Source organism: Mesoplodon densirostris, chromosome 2 (assembly GCF_025265405.1).
Source record: "Mesoplodon densirostris isolate mMesDen1 chromosome 2, mMesDen1 primary haplotype, whole genome shotgun sequence".
NCBI lineage: Eukaryota > Metazoa > Chordata > Mammalia > Artiodactyla > Ziphiidae > Mesoplodon > Mesoplodon densirostris.
This window is the reverse complement of record NC_082662.1, coordinates 7,027,402-7,045,510: the sequence shown is the minus strand read 5'-3', so window position 1 is coordinate 7,045,510 and position 18,109 is coordinate 7,027,402. Positions and strand designations below refer to the sequence as shown.

Below are 18,109 nucleotides of genomic sequence, written 5' to 3'. Positions count from 1 at the left end.
CACGCGCGGATCCTGGGCCCTGGCCAGCAGGTGTGGCCCTGCACGTTACAGCGAGGGCCTAGGCGGCCTGCTAGCGCACGACCCTGACGAGTTACCTGACTTCTGAGTCTCTGCTCTGCATCCTGCCATCAAATGGGGCTCACTGCCACCCCCTACCAAGGGCACGAGGCACCGGGCAACAGACAGGTCCTTGCCCTCAGCTTACAGTGAGTGGGAGGGAGGGAGGGAGGGAAGATGGGAGGGAGAAAAGCCAACAAAAACATTATAGACAGAGCTCATGACAGAAGGGAACGGGCGGGCCCCTCTGAGACCTGAAGAGGCAGCCCTGCAAGAAGCTGGGGAGGGGCTTCCCTGGTGGCGCAGTGGTTGAGAGTCCGCCTGCCGATGCAGGGGACGCGGGTTCGTGCCCCGGTCCGGGAAGATCCCACATGCCGCAGATAGGCTGGGCCCGTGAGCCATGGCCGCAGAGCCTGCGCGTCTGGAGCCTGTGCTCCACAACGGGAGAGGCCACAACAGTGAGAGGCCCGCGTACCGCAAAAAAAAAAAAAAAAAAAAAAAAAAAAAAGAAGCTGGGGAGAACATTCCGGATGGAGGGGAGCTTCGAGAGGGAAAGCCTTGAGGCAGGAACAAGCTCGGCTGCCAGGCGCCCAGAAGGAGGTGAGCGGGAGAGAGCAGGCAGGAGGGCAGGGCTCGAAGCACCTGGGGACGAGGCTGGACTTGTGTCTAAGCTCGGGGGAAGCCACTGGAGGGTCTCAGGCAGCACACATCAAGCTCTTCCGCACATTCACGGACGCCCGGCCTGCTGCGGGGAGAGCGGCTACAGAAGCAGGAGACTGAGGAGGAGGCTGTGCGGTTGCCCAGGGGGAGACGGTGGGGCCTGGGCTGAAGTGGCATCAACAAGGCAGCTGGAGGGAGCGGACGATGCTTTCCGGGGTCAGAACTGACCGGACCCGCTGACCGATGCGGTAAGCGCGAGCAAGGAGGGACCAAAGACAACTCCTAGGACTCGGGCCTGAGCAAAGATGGGCAGCGGCGGCATCGACTGAGATGAGGAGACTAGGAGACGGATGGTCTGGTGGAGGGGAAACCAGGAGCTCCGTTTTAGGTGTGTTTAAGCTTAAGACATACAGGTGGAGACGGCAAGTTGCCCGGTGGACAGTTACTGAGAGGCTAAAAGAGGGGGACACACCGAACACTGATCACAGAGCCCGGCAGTGACAACCGATGCCTGCTGTGCCCGGGACAGTGCGGAGACGCTAGGCACCCGCCCCCTGGTCACACCCACGAGGTCCCGCACGGAGGGTACCACGACTGTCCCCGTCACACCCACGAGATCCCGCACGGAGGTACCACGACTGTCCTGGCTCTACGCAAGAAGAAAGAATCAGAGGCCCAGGGCTAGGACGAGCAGAGTCAGAAGCCGGTTAACCACACACGTTACTCTCCCTCCTCCAGACCTCGGCATGAACTCTGATTATCAGTGACTCCAGTACATACAACGCAGTGGTCTAAAGGCTTAGGGTTCAAATGCACAACAGCTCAGACGACATGTTCACATTCAGCTGACTTGCCAAGATTTGGGCCAATCACAGCCTTACGTACAGAAAAAGGCGACATCACAATAGGAAGAGCAATCATTTACCCAAGGTTCATGAGCACCGCCTGTAAGACGGGACCAGCTCTCCCACCCAGCAACTCCTACTCTTCCTTCGGGTCTCAGCTTCTAGGAGATTTTTACCGACCTCTTGGCCTCTCCTCCTGGGGGTCCTGTCTTTGGCCAGTTCACCTGACTGACTTGGTGCCTGTTTATCTGTCTTCCCTGGAACCCTTGAAGCTCCACCAAAGTAGGACTGCATCTGTCTGCTCCCTGCTGCATCCCGAGCACCAGATGCACTGCTGCAGTCACATCGCAGAACACTGTATGGCCGAGAAAGTGAACACACACACATCGTCAGGAATCAACCTCAAAGGCACAATGCTGAGAGAAACCTGATTGCTCTGATAAAAATTCAATTTGAAAATATGACATAAAATGACCAGAATAAACAGAATTTCAATCAATGAAAAATATAAGGGGAAATCAGAAATTCCATAGATGGGTTTTATGGATTAGGAACAGTTGGAAATAAAGTCAGTTATTAGAAGACAGGTCTGGAGAGATTATGGTGAATGCAGGTTAAAGGGACAGAAAGACTCAACTCACACACACACACAGTGTGACGGTTCTTCGAAATGAAACAGCGCGTTGTTTAGGGAACCGGACACACATCGAAACAATAAAGAGAAGCAAGGGGAAAGTCCACCTGAAACTTGGAACGCAAAGGACAGGGACTGGGATAGAATCTGGGGGAGGGACACAAGGTTGGCAGGTACCCTGGCATGCGTCACACGTAGTTCTGCATATCTTCCCTAGATTGTGTAAGCATTCTTTTTTAGCCGGTCAATATTTAATTCACACAAACAAAAAGAAGTGGCTCCCGGTTCAGACCTGCCCGGCCCACCTGCCCTGTCCCAGCTCACCATCTCTCTCAAGCCAGCTGGATGGTGAGCAGGGACGACGTGCCCCGAGTTCAGCCCCACAGGCCAGGCCTGGTGGCGGCACCAGCGCTGCGGGGCAGGAAGTGAGGCCCACAGCCAGCTCGTGGGAAGGTGCCCTCGTCCTCGGGGCTGGAGCATGAGGCGGCAGCTTTGGCTGAGGAGGCAGGACCCCAGACGCACAGGACAACCAGCCCGGCGCGACCGCCGCTGAGAAGCCATGGCTGAGCTCCCAGCCCCGCCGCGGTCTGGTCTCCAAAGTTCACAAACCATCACTGAGAAGACATCAGGAAAAAGACAGTAAGGATAATATTGATAATAACAGATGTGTATCAGTCCATTTACCCCTCACAGTAACAACAGATAAAGGGGTCCTACTGCTACCCCCATTTTAAAATGTAAGGAAACTGAGGTTCAGAGAAGTCAGGTAACTGGCCCAAGGTCACACAGCCGGTAGAAGGGGGTAAACATGAGATTTGCACCCAGGCAGCTGGCCCCAGAGCCTGCAGTTCTTCGTGCTGTCACAGCCCCCCTGTAGCTGCCCAGCACTCCCATCTGAACAGCCTCCTGTGTGGAGCCGAGCAGCGCGAGCTCCAGCGGCTTTCGGAAGTGGAGCGCGACGGTCAAAGCAGCAGGCCGAGCTGGGTCTTGGAGGGATGGTCTAGGTAAGAGGTCAGGGACCCCAGCACCTAGCAGGCCAGGAAAGGTGTGAGAAGGACAAGGTAGGGCTGTGCCCCTCAGCTGCAGTCCGGTGGGGGGTACCTCACAGGTATGTGGGCCCACGGTGACCAAATCTTGCAATTTTTAGAGAACATGAAAATCTGCATCATTAAGTATCATCTCACTAGCTCAAATAATTCAGATTTTTTAAACTGTTGTGTGTCTCAAAGAAATATATGTGTGGGCTGACTCTGCCCCTGGACCATGTCCTAGCTGGGGTGAGAAGCATGAGCCGGAGGTCAGAGGCCCCGACACGCAGGTCAGATGGTGAGGGTGAGCCTGGTCTGGCAGAAGTGGCCAGGTTGCGATTCTGAATAGCAGATATTGAGAACAGATGGAAAGGGCTTTGGAAACTAGACGGAGGGGTTTGAGGAGCTATTAAAAGTTCTTGACCTCACCAGTTAAACAGAGTTACTGTATGATCCAGCAATTCCACTCCTAGGTGCATACCCAAGAGAAATGAAAACATATGTCCACGTAAAAACTTGTACATGAATGTTCAGAGCAGCGTTATTCACAATAGCCAAGGGCTTCCCTGGTGGCGCAGTGGTTAAGAATCTGCCTGCCAATGCAGGGGACACGGGCTCGAGCCCTGGTCCGGGAGGATCCCACATGCCACGGAGCAACTAAGCCCATGTGCCACAACTACTGAGCTTGTGCCCTATAGCCCATGAGCCACAACTACTGAAGCCCGCGCGCCTAGAGCCCGTGCTCCGCAACAAGAGAAGCCACTGCAATGAGAAGCCCGCTCACTGCAACGAAAAGTAGCCCCCGCTCGCCACAACTTGAGAAAGCCCGCGCGCAGCAACGAAGACCCAACGCAGCCATAAATAAATAAATAAATAAAAATAAAGTTCCCTTCACAATAGCCAAAAAGTAGAACCAACCCAAATGTCCACCAACTGGTAAATGGATAAAATGTGGTACATCCATCCACACAATGTTATTCAGCAAGAAAAGGAAATGAAGCACTGACACAGAGAACCCTGAAAACATTATGCTTCGTGAGAGAAGCCAGACACAGAAAGTCACATGTTGTATATTCTATTTACATGAAATGTCCAGAATAGGCAAATCCATAGAGACAGAGAGTAAGTTAACAGTTGCCAGGGGCTGGGGCAGGGGGAAACAAGAGGTACAGAGCTTCTTTTGCGGGGTGATGAAAATGTTCTAAAATTGATCGTGGTGACGGATGCACAGCTCTGTGAATACACCGAAACCCACTGAATTGTAAACTTTAAATAAGTGAACTGTATGATATGTGAGTTGTATATCAACAAAACTTTTTTTAAAAAGGTGTTAAGAGTAGGGAAGTGGACCCCTGAAGGAGGCGCTGTGGGAAGATTAAGCCATCTCTGATTGGCAAGATGAACAGAGAGGGGACTGGTGGAAACGGGGCGGCTTTTGCTGCAATCATAGGAAGTAACAGGGGCCGGAGCAAACAGTGTAACACAGAGACATTATTCAGTGCATGAGTGAAGACTGCATGGTCACTGGCTGGATCCATGAAAGGCAGTGCAAGAGTTGTGATCTGGAGTCTCTGGAACCAGGCTGCTCGGGTTCAAGTACCCACTCTGCCACCTTTCAGCTCTGTGACCCCGGGCGAGTGGCTCTTCATCACATGTAAAAGAGGACTGGTCACAGTACCTGCCTTGTAGGGCTGCTGTGAGGATTAATGGGGCTTGGAACAGTGCCTGGCATGCAGGAAACACTAATAAACATTGGCCAGCATTATTATTACAGGGGCTGTGAGAGAAAGGCTACCAGCTGGGCAACTCAGAGAATGGTTACCATTTGAAAATAAAGAAGTTAGAAAAAGCAGACGGTATTTCATGAGAAAAATGCCATGATGGTTTAAGTTCTAAATCTGCTGGGTCTGACGTGGTGATACACACCCAGTGAAAATATCTCAAGGGTAGCTGGAGGTGTGATACTAGGGCTTGGGAAGGCAATGAATGCTGGAGACAGACTAAATCTCATCACATCAAAGATGCCAATGATGGTGAAAGCATCATTATGTTGTCACCACTAAGAAACAGGCTGCCAATTCAACGATATCACCCCGTCAATGGTAAACCCAGCTTTAGAGAGGTTCAAATATGTAAAAATGTGTGTCTTAGAATCAATGAAATACAGGAGATTAAAGAGTGTAAAGAGGATAATTAAAGCTTTGAGAACAGATGAATTCTTTATGGAGAGAATACAGCAGAGTCTTAAAAAGCCCTGTTCTCTGCTTACTAGTCATTAGTTCAGCAAATCCCTAAGGGGCCCCCTTCCTATTTTTATCCTCTCTCACTCCTGGGGAGAACGCATTCATAGGTTTACTAGCCGCTGTGCAAATGAGAGCTTCCTTCACTTCGTAATCTCAAGCTTCGGGATGGGGTGGAGGTGTGCCTGTGTTTAGCACAGCCCATACGTTTGTGGACTTTGATCCTTTCCTGCTTAGCTGTACTTCCAGTTAACGTGGAGTGATCAGGCCCAGGGCTGGCACCTCATGGGGGAGAAGACAGGCAGGGAGAGGAAGGTCGGGGCTGGTCCTCCTGACGGCACCCAACAATGTGATTTCTTCTGGTTACCACCAGTTATTGTGGACTGATGTTTCCTGAAAAGGATCCATAATGACTCCTCGCATCCTTCCTAGGTTGAAAGCTGAGGGGTAAAAGCCCATCAATACACGAACAAGGACAGAATAAAGCATGACCAGGTGGGACGACAGGAACAAAGACCCCTATGAACTTGGCTCCCAAACTGTTGAAACCCAGAGCTCGTGCACGTCACAGGATCACAAGCACGGGAGACCCGTCACTTTGCCCCTTGGTCGTGCTGCCCTCTGAAACCTCACGGGGCGGCACCCCACGTGGGGCAGAAGCATCTGTGTCCCACACGCCTGAGAAGAGCTGCTGCAAACCTACCAAACCGGCAGGAACAGGGGAGACGGGGGCGCCCGACGTGGGCAAAGCTGTAGGAATACCACTAGTGATGGACGCTGCTGTTGCGAATTTTCTGGAAAACAGTCCGATAAGATGTAATAACCGCCATGAAGTCGTGTTCACCCTTCTGGCCTAGTCATTCCACTTCAGAAGTCTACTTTAAGAAGAAACACTTTTTAGAACACTCATAAATGTTCCAGAATTAGATAATGGTTGCGTGAGTGTGTGAATATATTAAAAACTACTGAAGTGTATGCTTTAAAAAAGGGTAAATTTTATGGTATGTCAATCGTATCTTAATTTTTTTAAGCGTGCAAAGTACTATTTAAAATAGCAAAAAATGGAAACTGAGATGCCTAATAATAGAATAATGCATATTCTGTGATATAAACAGAATTGAACAGAAACACAGAGCTACTGAAAGGTATATATTACACAAAGTGTCAATACATGGAAATTTAAATACATACGTAAGTGAGAGAGAGAGATAATATTATGTGAAAAATGGACATAAGAGGGCTTCCCTGGTGGCACAGTGGTTGAGAGTCCGCCTGCCGATGCAGGGGACACGGGTTCGTGCCCCGGTCCGGGAGGATGCCACATGCCACGGAGCGGCTGGGCCCGTGAGCCATGGGCGCCGAGCCTGCGCGTCCGGAGCCTGTGCTCCGCAACGGGAGAGGCCACAACAGTGAGAGGCCCGCGTACCGCAAAAAAAAAAAAAAAAAAAAAAAAAAAAAAGGACATAAGAGAGAAACTGCAGATCAATTACGGGTCTTTATATAACCCAACACAAGTCACCTACAAGCCACATGGAGCCCAGAGAGACGGAGAACACTGCTGCTTCCACTCCCTGCCAACCTGGAAGGAGAACAGCATCTCCATTTGTAGAGTACTTCCATGCACATTATCTGCTTTAATCCTTAAAAGAATCCCAAGAGAGAGGTAACAGGGGTTACCATCATTATGTAGAGATCGTGCTGAAGATGCAGCCTTCAGATCTGGGACCAGAAACCCCCTCCTCATTGCCTCTACACTGTGGGAGATCCGGATTTTCCCAGCAAAACAAAACAAAACTAAAAGCCAGCTGCCATCTCTACCAGTAGCTTCTGGGACCACTAAACATAAAAAGGCGGAGGGCCAAGGAGAGTGAGGGTCCAGGGGCTGGAGGCCCGGCAGCTGCCCTGGGCTCACCTTGCAGACAGCCCTACAGACGGCTGGAAGGAGAGCTGAGCGACCTCTCAGCCCCTCCTCACACACCAGGCTGGGAGGCGAGACAGCTGGTGCGTGCCTGGGAGGATGCCGGCTGCCTTGGTCCCTCAGTGAGGGGTATGGAATGATCACTCCAACCCTCAGAGGTCAACGTGCATCATGCCAATGTCTGAACGGGGACCCTCCCAAAGCAGTGACAGCTACACTGTCCTCAGGAAGTCTCCCTCCTTTCCCCTGCAAAAAAAAAAAAAAAGAGGCTTCCAGCCAGAGGGGAATCTAGGGCAGCAGAGAGACAGCCCGAGCACATCCTGGGAGGAAGGCCAACTGCCGACGGCCTGGACAGACGGACGCTGCAGGCGCAGTGGTTAGGAGCTCGGGTTCCGGGGGGCCACCGACCTGGGACCATGTCCCAGCACCCCCGGAAGAAAGGGCAGCCTGGCCTGCACGGCTGCACCTCAGTCCATGAGCGACCAGCCCCCCTTTCAGCACAGCCCTTCCCAGTGGCCGCGATGAGGGCCGGCAGGGGTCACCTCCACACACAGGCTAGTGGCCCAGCCAAGGTCACTCTTTGGACGGCCCGGAGTGCTGCTTCAGGAGACCCCGGCAGGTACCCAGGGTTTCTGTGACTCTCAGGGGCTCACTGGACAGGGACTCCCCAGAGGGGTACCGCAGATGAGGCTGAGAGCGAGCTGGGCGCTGGGGCTGCAGAAGGACCACTTCTCCTCCCGCCTCCCCTTTGCTCTCTCCCGCTCCTGCCCACGCAGCAGCCTTGACTGCAGCAAACTCCTCTGGGCCAGAGGCTACGGCAGAAAGGGAGGAAAAATCTCTCCCACGGCGGCAGAGCGGGGGAGCCGGGGGGCCTGGAGGGTGGGGCTGGGGGTCGGGGAGACATCCAAACCACCTTGCAGCTCAGAAGCCCCCGTGCCAGCGCCCGCAGCCCCTCCCTTACCAGCACTCAGGCCGCAGTCTAGGCTGCCACCAGGAGTGGGCCCGCCGGGGCCTCCTGGCACAGGAGTCAGCGAGGGGGGTGGGGGAGGGGGAGTGCCGCCACACTGTCCTTCTGCTTAACGGCCAGACCACGCGGCTCGGAATCCTGTCTGGACGCTTGCTGGCCACGCTCAGTCCTGCTGCGGCAGCTCGCCTGCTGAGCTCATCAAACGACATCAAGACACGGTGACCTCTGGCGGGGAGGGCAGTCTTTCCTCCTGCAGCCTCCCACCCCCAACCCCACGAGGAGGCACAGCCGAGGCCCTGATGTGCTGGGACGGGGCCTACTGGCCATGGTGGGGCGGCTGCAGGGTCCCCAGCTCCTGCAGGGCCTCCCTGGGGGATGGGCTCCAAAACAGGACCCAGAAGGAAAAGCAAGGGTCCGTGCTGGGGCCACGGGGCTGTACCAGGCCGCTTCCTTGGGCTGCAGAGAACCCTGTCATTCTGGGTCCCCGAGCCCCAGGGGAAAGAGAGACAGGCAGACAGAAGGTGGGGCAGGGGAGGGAGGGAAAGAGACAGACCCAGACACAGAGAAGAAGAGACCCTCCGTTCTCACTGTTACCGAGGACCCAGGTCCACAGCCCCACCCTGCGGGGATGAGCCCAGAGGCAAGAAGTCATTCCACCATACACCACCAGTGCCTGTGGATCCCACCAGCAGGTGAATGGGCCGACCAGGGAGACCCAGCACCCAGGACAGCCGCAGTCCTGCTGGCCACCTCTGACGAGGACAGTGGGCTGAACTACTCCCCTCTGGCTGCAAGCCCCTCAGGGCTGGGGGGTCCCCGCCGCCTGCCCTGCTCCGTCTCTCTCTGCCTCTGGGCCAAGTGAAGCAGCACGTGCTCTGGGGTTGGCAGCAGTGAGACCCACTGCTCGGAGCCCACACCCCGCAGGCGACAGGGCCTGAGCTTTGGTCACACACAGCAGCCCAGAGGCAGAGGTGCGGCGCCACCCTCCTTCCTGGACCTCGGCTGTTACATTGCCGTTCAAACCCGAGACTCCCTGCCATAGGCCTGCCGTGGCAAACAGACCTGCCTAGGCCTCTCCCTGCCTTTCTGTTTTGCCTTCTGTTTTCCTTTCTCCACCATCCAAAGGTACCTTCGCAAGGAGAAGCAGGCCTGCAGTTTGCCTAGCCCCTGGCTCCGCAGGGATCCTGCAAATGACATCAGATGGCAAGAAGGATGGTGTGGCAGGGCTGGAAGAAATAAGAGGCAACGACGCCAACTGGTAACTCCAGACGTCACGGCTCTTCCCCAACCCAGGGTGGGCCCGGGAAGGAGTTGCCAGAAATGGGCTAGGAGAGAAGACCCCGTGTCAAGCCCAGGCAGAGAGGCGCTGGCCCCTGCCCCTGGCCCACAGCTTGGGGGACAGAGGCCGCCTCCCATCCCGCCCCGCGCTCTCAGTGCCGGATCTATAGCTCATCTCTCTGCAGATGAAGCCAGGGCACAGCCCAGCCCTCAGTCCCACCAGGACACCCAACACACACGGGCACAGGGAGGAAACCCATGGCCTGAGCCCTTGCTGAGGACGGGACGGGAAACGTGGGGGGCTTGGGAAGGATCCCCGAGACCCACGAAGGCTCACTGCAGTGGGGAGAGCACCTCTTTTCTCATATGGGTTCCAGATGGAGGAACCCAGCTCCCCTAAAGGACAGCAAAGCCCTTCGAGGCCTGCCTCCTGCCCGACACCCCAGCCCACCGTTCCTCCCCTCCCCCCCCCGCCCCGGCCCCAAAGCACCATCTGCATCATTCACTGTAGAGCTTGTCCCGATATATTACCTCCCCTGGTGAACCCCTGAGGTATCAGGGGACTGCGGCTGGGTTTCACACCTCTCTATCACTGCAGCCCCCAGAGAGCTTCTATAGCACTAAACACACGTTCAAAGACAAAAGGGGAGAAAGCTGAAGAGAGTCACCAAGGGAAAGAGAAAGAGACAGACCTCCTGGGCCCTCATCCAGGCCCGAGGGGCCCTCCCCTCCGCCCAGGCACACGTTGTGGGGTGGGGACGGTGGCCTCTGGCACTGCTGCTCGGGCTGCGGAACACAGTGGTGGGGACGAGCTGACTGAAGTGGCGCAGAGCCTGGGGCCGGGGCCAGACTGCCTGGGCCACCACTTCCGGCCGTGACCCTGGGCTCGTCACCAAACCTCGTCTGTAGGTGGAAGCTAATACCAGTGCCCACCTCATATGGCTACTGGGGGCATCAGCAAACAGTAAGAATTAGCTTTAATGATTTGGGGTAAGAACCGATGCTTTGAACACACACAGTCAATGCTCGCAAGACATGATGGAATCACGGAACGCTGGAGCTCAAAGGGGCCTCAGCTGCTGTTGTTGACACAACCCGCTGGCCTCACAGATGAGGGACAGGAATGGGCATGCTGAGGTCACTCGGATGCAGAGACAGGCCTGACTCCCAGGTCAACACCGCTCATTCCTGCAGTGTTCGGTCAGCACTTCCCAGGTGTGTGCCAGGTGCCAGCGAGGAGCTGGCAAAGGCAGATGGGGCGGGGATGAGATGAGGCCAAGAGCGCAGAGGGGCAGGGAAGGGAGGCACGTGAGCTCTGAGTGTGCGGCAGAAGCGGACCTTGTCGGGACGGTCAGCAGAGGCTCCCCAACCGAGTGACCAGTGAGCTGAGAACGAATGCACAGGAGGGACAGGAGGCGAGCAGGGGGCAGGAGAAGGCAGAGGGCGCCGCTGGTGCAAGCACTGCATACAAGCCCGGGAGCCCTCGTGCTAGCTGCCGGCCTCCACCACACTCACAGGAAAGCCAGCTTACCTCCCAGGGTTCACTGCTGGCCCGTGTTTCAGCACCTGGGCCAAGGCTACTTAACGGGACTGCACACTCCCTAAGGGCAGCGATGACCATGTGGGCTTTGCCTGCAGGCACCCCGGGGTGTAGCATGACCCAGAGCTGGGCACACGGCAGGCCTTGGAGGGAGACCACACACTGGCAAAAGCTCCCCTCTGAGCAGCACTGGCCAAGGCGCTGGGGCCTGGCAGACCCTCCAGTCCTGCGGGCCGACACCTCACAACAGACGCGGGGCGGCGACCACTCACACACCTTCTGCGTCCACGGTCTCCTTCATGATGATCTCCACCCGCTCCACGTGGTGCCGGTTCCAGAGGCCGTCCAGGGCCTTGCGGTTCTGGTCTCGGAAAGGCAGGATCTGGGCCACCACCTGCCAGGGAAGGAGACTGTGGTGCTGTGGCTCCTTTCAGGACAAAGAGGGAATCCTGACCCAAGGAAGGGCCCCCAGCCTCTCTGCCCGCTGCTCAGAAGAGATGCTCTCGGGAGCAGCGGTCCCTGGACGCCAGGGCTTCACAGCCCAGTAAGGACTCCAGAAGCCTCTCAGTCACCTATACAGGGTTACCAGCTTTTTAGTTTGCAAAGAGAGAAAATATTTAAGGATTCTCTATCTTCTATTATCATCAGTTTTTAATGAAAGAGATATTTTAACACTAAAAATGGAGCAAGAAAAGCTTCAAATTGAATACCATCCAGTTTTGGGGTTTTTTTTTTTCTAATTTCTCCCATAAACAAGTGAAAAAACCTACCAGGATGGGCAAGTGGCCTGAGGACCTGTCTTTGGAATACTGCAACTCCAAATAGGGCTGGACGGAAGGCGATGCCTCTGCCCCAGATGACTATGTGGTGCCCACCCTGTGGCCCTGGGCCCATGTCCTGGTCGGCACCAGAGAACACAGGTGCTCGTGTATTCTCTGCTGCGGTTTCCGGGAAGAGGTGTCCTGAAGGGGCCCTGAAGGTATGTTCAGAGAGACCTGGCCAGCTGACTAGCATCACCCAGGAGGCCAGCCCCTCGCTCCATCACAGGGCCTGGATGAGAAGCATGGACTTAGGGTCCCTATTACATTTTAAGATCTCGTTACCAGCCTTCTGGTTCAAAACAGAACTCAGGAAGAAAAAGGTACTGAGAAAGAGCCGGTGGGTGCGGAGTAAGGAGGTTAATTCTAATTCCCGCAGCACGCCCAGCTGGAAGCCAGGTCCAGACCCCAGCGTCTCAGGGCCCCCTCTGCAGAGAATGCAGGGCAACGCAGAGACATCAGAGCCCGAACCCTGGCTGGGAAACAAAGAGGACAGGATACACTAAAGAACAGGTGGCTGGACACGTGGACGTGAGCTGAGCAGTCCTGCTCTTGCCACTCACCGCCTTCCCTCTGGCCTCTTACCTCCTGCCCACAGTCAAGATGGCCATGGGAGCCCAGATTTCACGATGCCTTCAGGACCAATTCCGTCATCGGTGTGGCCCTGTGGACGGGGTCTACCTGCACCAACTCCCTCCACCCCAGCAGGCTCCTAGATGCAGGCTCACCTGCTTGCCCAGGTAATGGTCCACCCGGTACATCTCCTCCTCTTGGAAAAAGCTCCCAAGTTCTGTGGCCAGCTGCTGGGCTGAGCGGTGGTCATGGCCAAAGGGTTTCTCAAGGACAACGCGCAGCCAGGCACCTGGGCCTGGGCGGCAGCTGCTGTTGATGCTGCGGGCAATCTCTGCATAGGCGAAGGGTGGCACCGAGAAGTAGAAAATCCTGCCGGCCTCCTGGAGGCCTTCGTGCTGGACCCGGGCCTCTATGTCCTTGCTCAGGGCCAGATAGTCCTCAGGTGTCTTCAGGCGGCGGTACTCGCTCAGCTGCTGGAACTGAGCCTTGAGTTCAGCGCAGCGACCGGGAGCTGTGTCCCTGGGGCAGGAGAGGGACTCCAGGACCTTGGCTATGACCTCCTGGCCCTGCTTGGTGCTCGTCAGAGCAGTCCCGTGGAAGCGAAAACTGTGGCCCTTCCCCGCCTCCTCCAGGTACAGCTGGAACAGCCCCTGCCATAGGTATTTTCTGGCCAGGTCCCCGGTGGCTCCCAGCAGGATTACGGAGACGTGTCCCTGGAGCTCCTGGGCCTGCAGGCAGCCCAGCAGGGCCATGCACACGGCCGCCGTGAGCATATTCCAAGCGCCTGCGTGCCTGGGGCACATGGGGAAGACAGACAAGGAACAAGGAAGGATCAGACACGGCTCGGGCAGCTGCGATGCAGGAGGGAAACACACTTCTAGGTTATCAAACGCTTCCTGCCTGGCAAGAAACAGCCAGCTGGTTCTCAGGAAAATGTTACAGTCCCGCAGCTTCCCTCTCCCTCCTCAGCAGCTCGGCTTCTCTGCCTCAGTGGGTCAGGAGCCTGATCCATACACAAGGATGATGCCACTTGCTAGAGGTGGGCCATTCTGCTGCAGGAGCAGGGCAAGGCAGCACCAGCCCCCAGGGAGGTCCCAGTGCAGCCATGCGCTTGGAGCTGTCCACTCTACGACCGAGGCCAGTCTCGCCCACAAGCACGGGGGGCCGGGACCATCGGAGCAGCAGGCCTTGGTCTTGGATGATGGCTGGAACTTTGGAGGGAGACATCACTGCCCCCTCACTTCTTCCTCTGCTCTTCCCTTGTCTACTGGGCTCCAAGCACAAAATGATCACCATTCACCGCTACAGCACAGTGATCAAAAGCACGGACTCTGGAACCAACTGGCTGAGTTTGAATCCCAGCTCAATCCTTACTCTGAACAATTATTTAACCTCTTGGGACTTCCCTGGAGGTCCAGTGGGTAAGACTCCATGCTCCCAATGCAGGGGGCCTGGGTTTGATCCCCGGTCAGGGAACTAGATCCCACATGCATGCCACAACTAAAAGATCCTGTGTGCCGCAACTAAGACCCAGTGCAGCCAAAATAAATAAATAAATAAACAAACAAACATTTTCAAAAACAATTATTTAACCTCTCTGTACCTCAGTTCCCTCATCGGAAATGGGGGTATTAGTGGTACCTACACCATAGGGCTGTTAAAAGGATAAAATGAGTTAACATTGAAAACGTGTTCAGGACATGCCTATCTCCTATAATGCACTATATAAGTGTAGCTATCATTATGGAATATTGCTAACAGCAGCAAATACTGAACGCCAGCATGTGCCCAACACGGAGCTAAGCACTTCTGTGCATTGGCTCTCACTGAATCCAGACAAGAGCCCTGAAAAGAACCAGTGGAGGGGGTACTATCATAGCCCCCCCGCCACCTCATTTTGCAGACAGACAAGCTGAGGCTCAGGCAGGTGAAGGTCCCGTGGTGGGAAAGCGGGGAGCCGGGCAGGCACCAGGCTCCTTGGCTCCAGAGCTGACGGGCAGCAGTTACACACTGCAGCCTCGCCAAGGTTAGCCTAACTTCTTGGCTAGTTCTCAGCCTCAAATGTGAAGCAGCTGACGCGCAGGAAAGGCGAGAGGCCTTGGACCTGTCACAAATGCACCAGAGGGTTTAATTTCTCTGGCCTTCTGCTCTGACCAAGGCTGTAGGGCTTGATACGCTCAATTCCTACCCCATGGCTCTCCCATTCTCCCGTTTCCTGCCAAGGCCAATGCTTTGAAGGAAAGGCAGAGGAAGCGGGAGGAAAGCAACACGGGTTCTCAGACATAGGTGGGGGGACCGGGGCCCAGCCTGGGGTGTGGGAAGACTGAAGAAGGTACAATAATCATTACTATACGGCACTTATTATATGGCAAGTATTCTACCGATAAAGGATTAACAAAATCCCCAACCATGAGGCCACAGTCTCGTTATACAGATAGGGACGATGAGGTTTAAAGAAACAGCAGGACTTCTGAAAAGGCCCTGCAGACCTTCCCGCATCCCTTTACCGTCCCCTATATCAAGGGACCAGACCTGCCCCGGACTCTAACATCGACCCCCTCCTCTCACTTTGCCCTTTGCCTCTTTCCCACCTCTCTTGAGATCCATTTCCAAGATGGCCCTGTTTAGTGGCCAAACCAAGATGAGGTTCCGGCAACAGTATCTGCACCAGAATCTATAGGACACCAGACAGTCCCATCATTGGAGCTTTAACTGAAGGACCAAGGGACCACATGAGCAGCCCCCCAGCTTCCTCTTCCACGGTCCCTTTATCTGCACTCACGCCCCAATCCACAGATGGCCCGGAGGACCAGTCCACTTTCTCCTGCTTTCCTGTCCTTGGCCCTTCAAGCATTTCTTTCTCACCTGGCAACCGCTCCTGTCTGGAGGGAAGGAAAAGCTGCAAGGTCAGTGCAGGAAAGAGGCAGCGAGAAATCCGAAGCCCAGAGAACAGCCTGGAGAAGGAGAAGCGGCCAGCTGGCAGCCGCGTCTCAGAGCTCCTGCCCGGGTACTGGTAGCCAGAGGTCTGGACGTGCCTGGATGGGCAGGCGAGGGAGACCCCAGGGCCAGCACATCTACCCCACCCCCAGAAAACTGCAGAAAGCCGAGACGCTTGGCCACTTGGCCTGAGCCGACCCCTGGGCCTCTATTTAACCCTGTTCTGACTCTGAAGTCTGCTGCGGTCTTCCCTGCCCAGCCCTGTCCGGGCTCCCAGTTCTCAGGTTAGCCACCCTTATCTCTTGCTTACGTTCCCCGGCCTCCTTTAAACAAACACAGATCAGAAATATCAGTTACTGCAACATGGTTGCTTACTCTGTGGTTGCTAAACAACCAGAGAACAAGTCAGGGGGTGTGGCTCTGTGTGTTTGGTTTTCTTATCACCATGTTTTTTAACCTTAACAGTGTTTCTCAAACTTATATGTGCTTATGAATCTCTTGCGGAGCTTTTTAAAATACAGATTCTGATGCAGAGGATTCGGGGACGGGGCCTAAGGTGCTAAAAGCTGGTCCAAAAAGCCCACTGCAAGGAGAAGGACTCTGGGGCACTGAGTGGTGAAGCCCAGAGCCAGGGCTATTGTCAGAGGAGCATCTGACGAGCTGGAGGGTTTTCAACCTGCCTCCTACTCCCTTCACCAAGGCAATGAACCGCTGATCCAGCAGGCCCAGGGCAGGTGCAAACACGGGTATTTCAAAGCCTCCTCGGGTGGCTGAGACTTGCCCATCCCCCTGCAAAACCTGGTTGCTAACGACCTCAAGCCTAATACCTGACTCAAGCCTAATACCTGACGTTTACCAAGCAGTCAGCGTGTGCCAGACGATGACGTAAATGCACCATCTCAACCTTCCCTCAAAACGCTGTTGGGAAGGAGCTCTGCAAGGATGCCCATTTTACGGATGAGGAAACGGTAGGTGAAGTCAACTGTTGAGTCCCAGAGCCTGAGGCCCCAGTCACTGTGTTAAACAGCTCCCTTAGTCGAGTGGAGGAAGGTGGCCTCTGGGTAAGAGGATGGGCTCAAGGCCACCTCTGAGCTGTGTGACCCAATTAAGTCACCTAGTCAGTCCTCACCTTACAAGTAGGCTAATACCCCCAGACTAATGGAGGCTTGCGAAAATGAGCTGAGATGGTAAAAGCCTTGCCATTTCCTCCTCTCGGGGTCTACAGAGCCCAGCCCTGCAGACAGCACAGGACACACCCCAGCATCTGCTGGTCCTTACACCCTGAGAGGAGGAAGACGGGTGCACAGGTGCCCTCCCTGCTGCCCCGACAGAGAATAAACAGGCTCAGAGAAGCCCAATTACGTCAAGGTCGAGGTCAGGGTCCCCGCCCTGGAGCAGAGGGGAGGTAACAGGGAACCAGACGACTCTACACTCACCTGTGGCCTAAACTGCTCTTGGGCTGCGAGGCTCTGCTAATTTTTTTTTTTTTTTTTTTGCGGTACGCGGGCCTCTCACTGTTGTGGCCTCTCCCGTTGCGGAGCACAGGCTCCGGACGCGCAGGCTCAGCGGCCATGGCTCACGGGCCCAGCCGCTCCACAGCATGTGGAATCTTCCCGGACCGGGGCACGACCCCATGTCCCCTGCATCGGCAGGCGGACTCTCAACCACTGCGCCACCAGGGAAGCCCTAGGCTCTGCTTTTGAAGGATTTTCTGAAGCACTTCCTCCTGCCTCCTTGTCTACTGTGAGAGGAACAGGCTGTGAAATACAACTCCCACTAAGATTACATACTTGAACTTAGCCAAAAAACACGGAAGTGGCATTCCAATGGCTGATCCTGCTATGCATCGCTTCTATTTTTAATTAATAAATAAGAAAACTATTAGTGCAAAGTTTGAGCTGCTCCAGGACAGGAGGACAGTGTATTAGACTGTGGATGGGAACACATGACGATCCTTCCCCAGTAGAATCTAAACACCACATAACCTTGAACATGCATGTACCCTGGTGGGCCTCAGTTTCCCCATCTGTGAAGAGACGGAGCTAAAGGACCTCTACAGCACTTTCCTGCCCCTAAACTCTGTTTTCCAAGGAAAGGAAATAACATCTCTATTATCAGGGAGATGGCCACAGCCTTTCTGTAAGGGCAGTTTAGTGCTTGCAGCCTTAGGCCAACGCAGCAGGGCCGGGAAATACAGGACTGAAATAGGAAGCACAGAGCTGATAACTGAATGTTACCCAGAAGTTAAGGCCAAACTCCTCGGAGCTATAACTTCAGTGTGTGGAGGATGCGATTTCATTTATGACAATTATTATTCAAGATACTTGCCAGAAACACACTACGCTACCAAGTGCGGTGCCGCGGAGGCATCCTCTGGGGGTGACAAGGCTCATCCCAGAGTCGGGACTGAGCGGGCCCACGTCCAGAGTCCAGGGCACCTCGCGCTGCCCCCAGCTCCAGGGTGAGGGGCTCCTACCAGGCATCCTGGGAGACTCACCTTGTAAAGTGCGGCTCTGCTAACATCCCCAAAGCTGCGAGCACTGACGTGGCCAGCCAGAGGGTACGGACCAGAAGCGGGGTTCCCGTCTGTTCTGCCCAAAGTGAAAGAGGCAGA

General features: G+C 55.0%; 1 protein-coding gene across 1 annotated transcript in view; it reads right to left on the bottom strand.

Annotated features, from left to right (window-relative positions):
* H6PD (hexose-6-phosphate dehydrogenase/glucose 1-dehydrogenase) overlaps positions 1-18,109 on the bottom strand; it is a 37,369-nt gene that overhangs the window by 7,255 nt on the left and 12,005 nt on the right. The window contains exons 2-3 of the mRNA XM_060088923.1: positions 12,714-13,350; positions 11,444-11,561 (exon numbers count right to left, since the gene is read on the bottom strand). Of these exons, the coding sequence (XP_059944906.1) occupies positions 11,444-11,561; positions 12,714-13,350 (755 nt within the window). The remainder of the gene's footprint in view (positions 1-11,443; positions 11,562-12,713; positions 13,351-18,109) is intronic.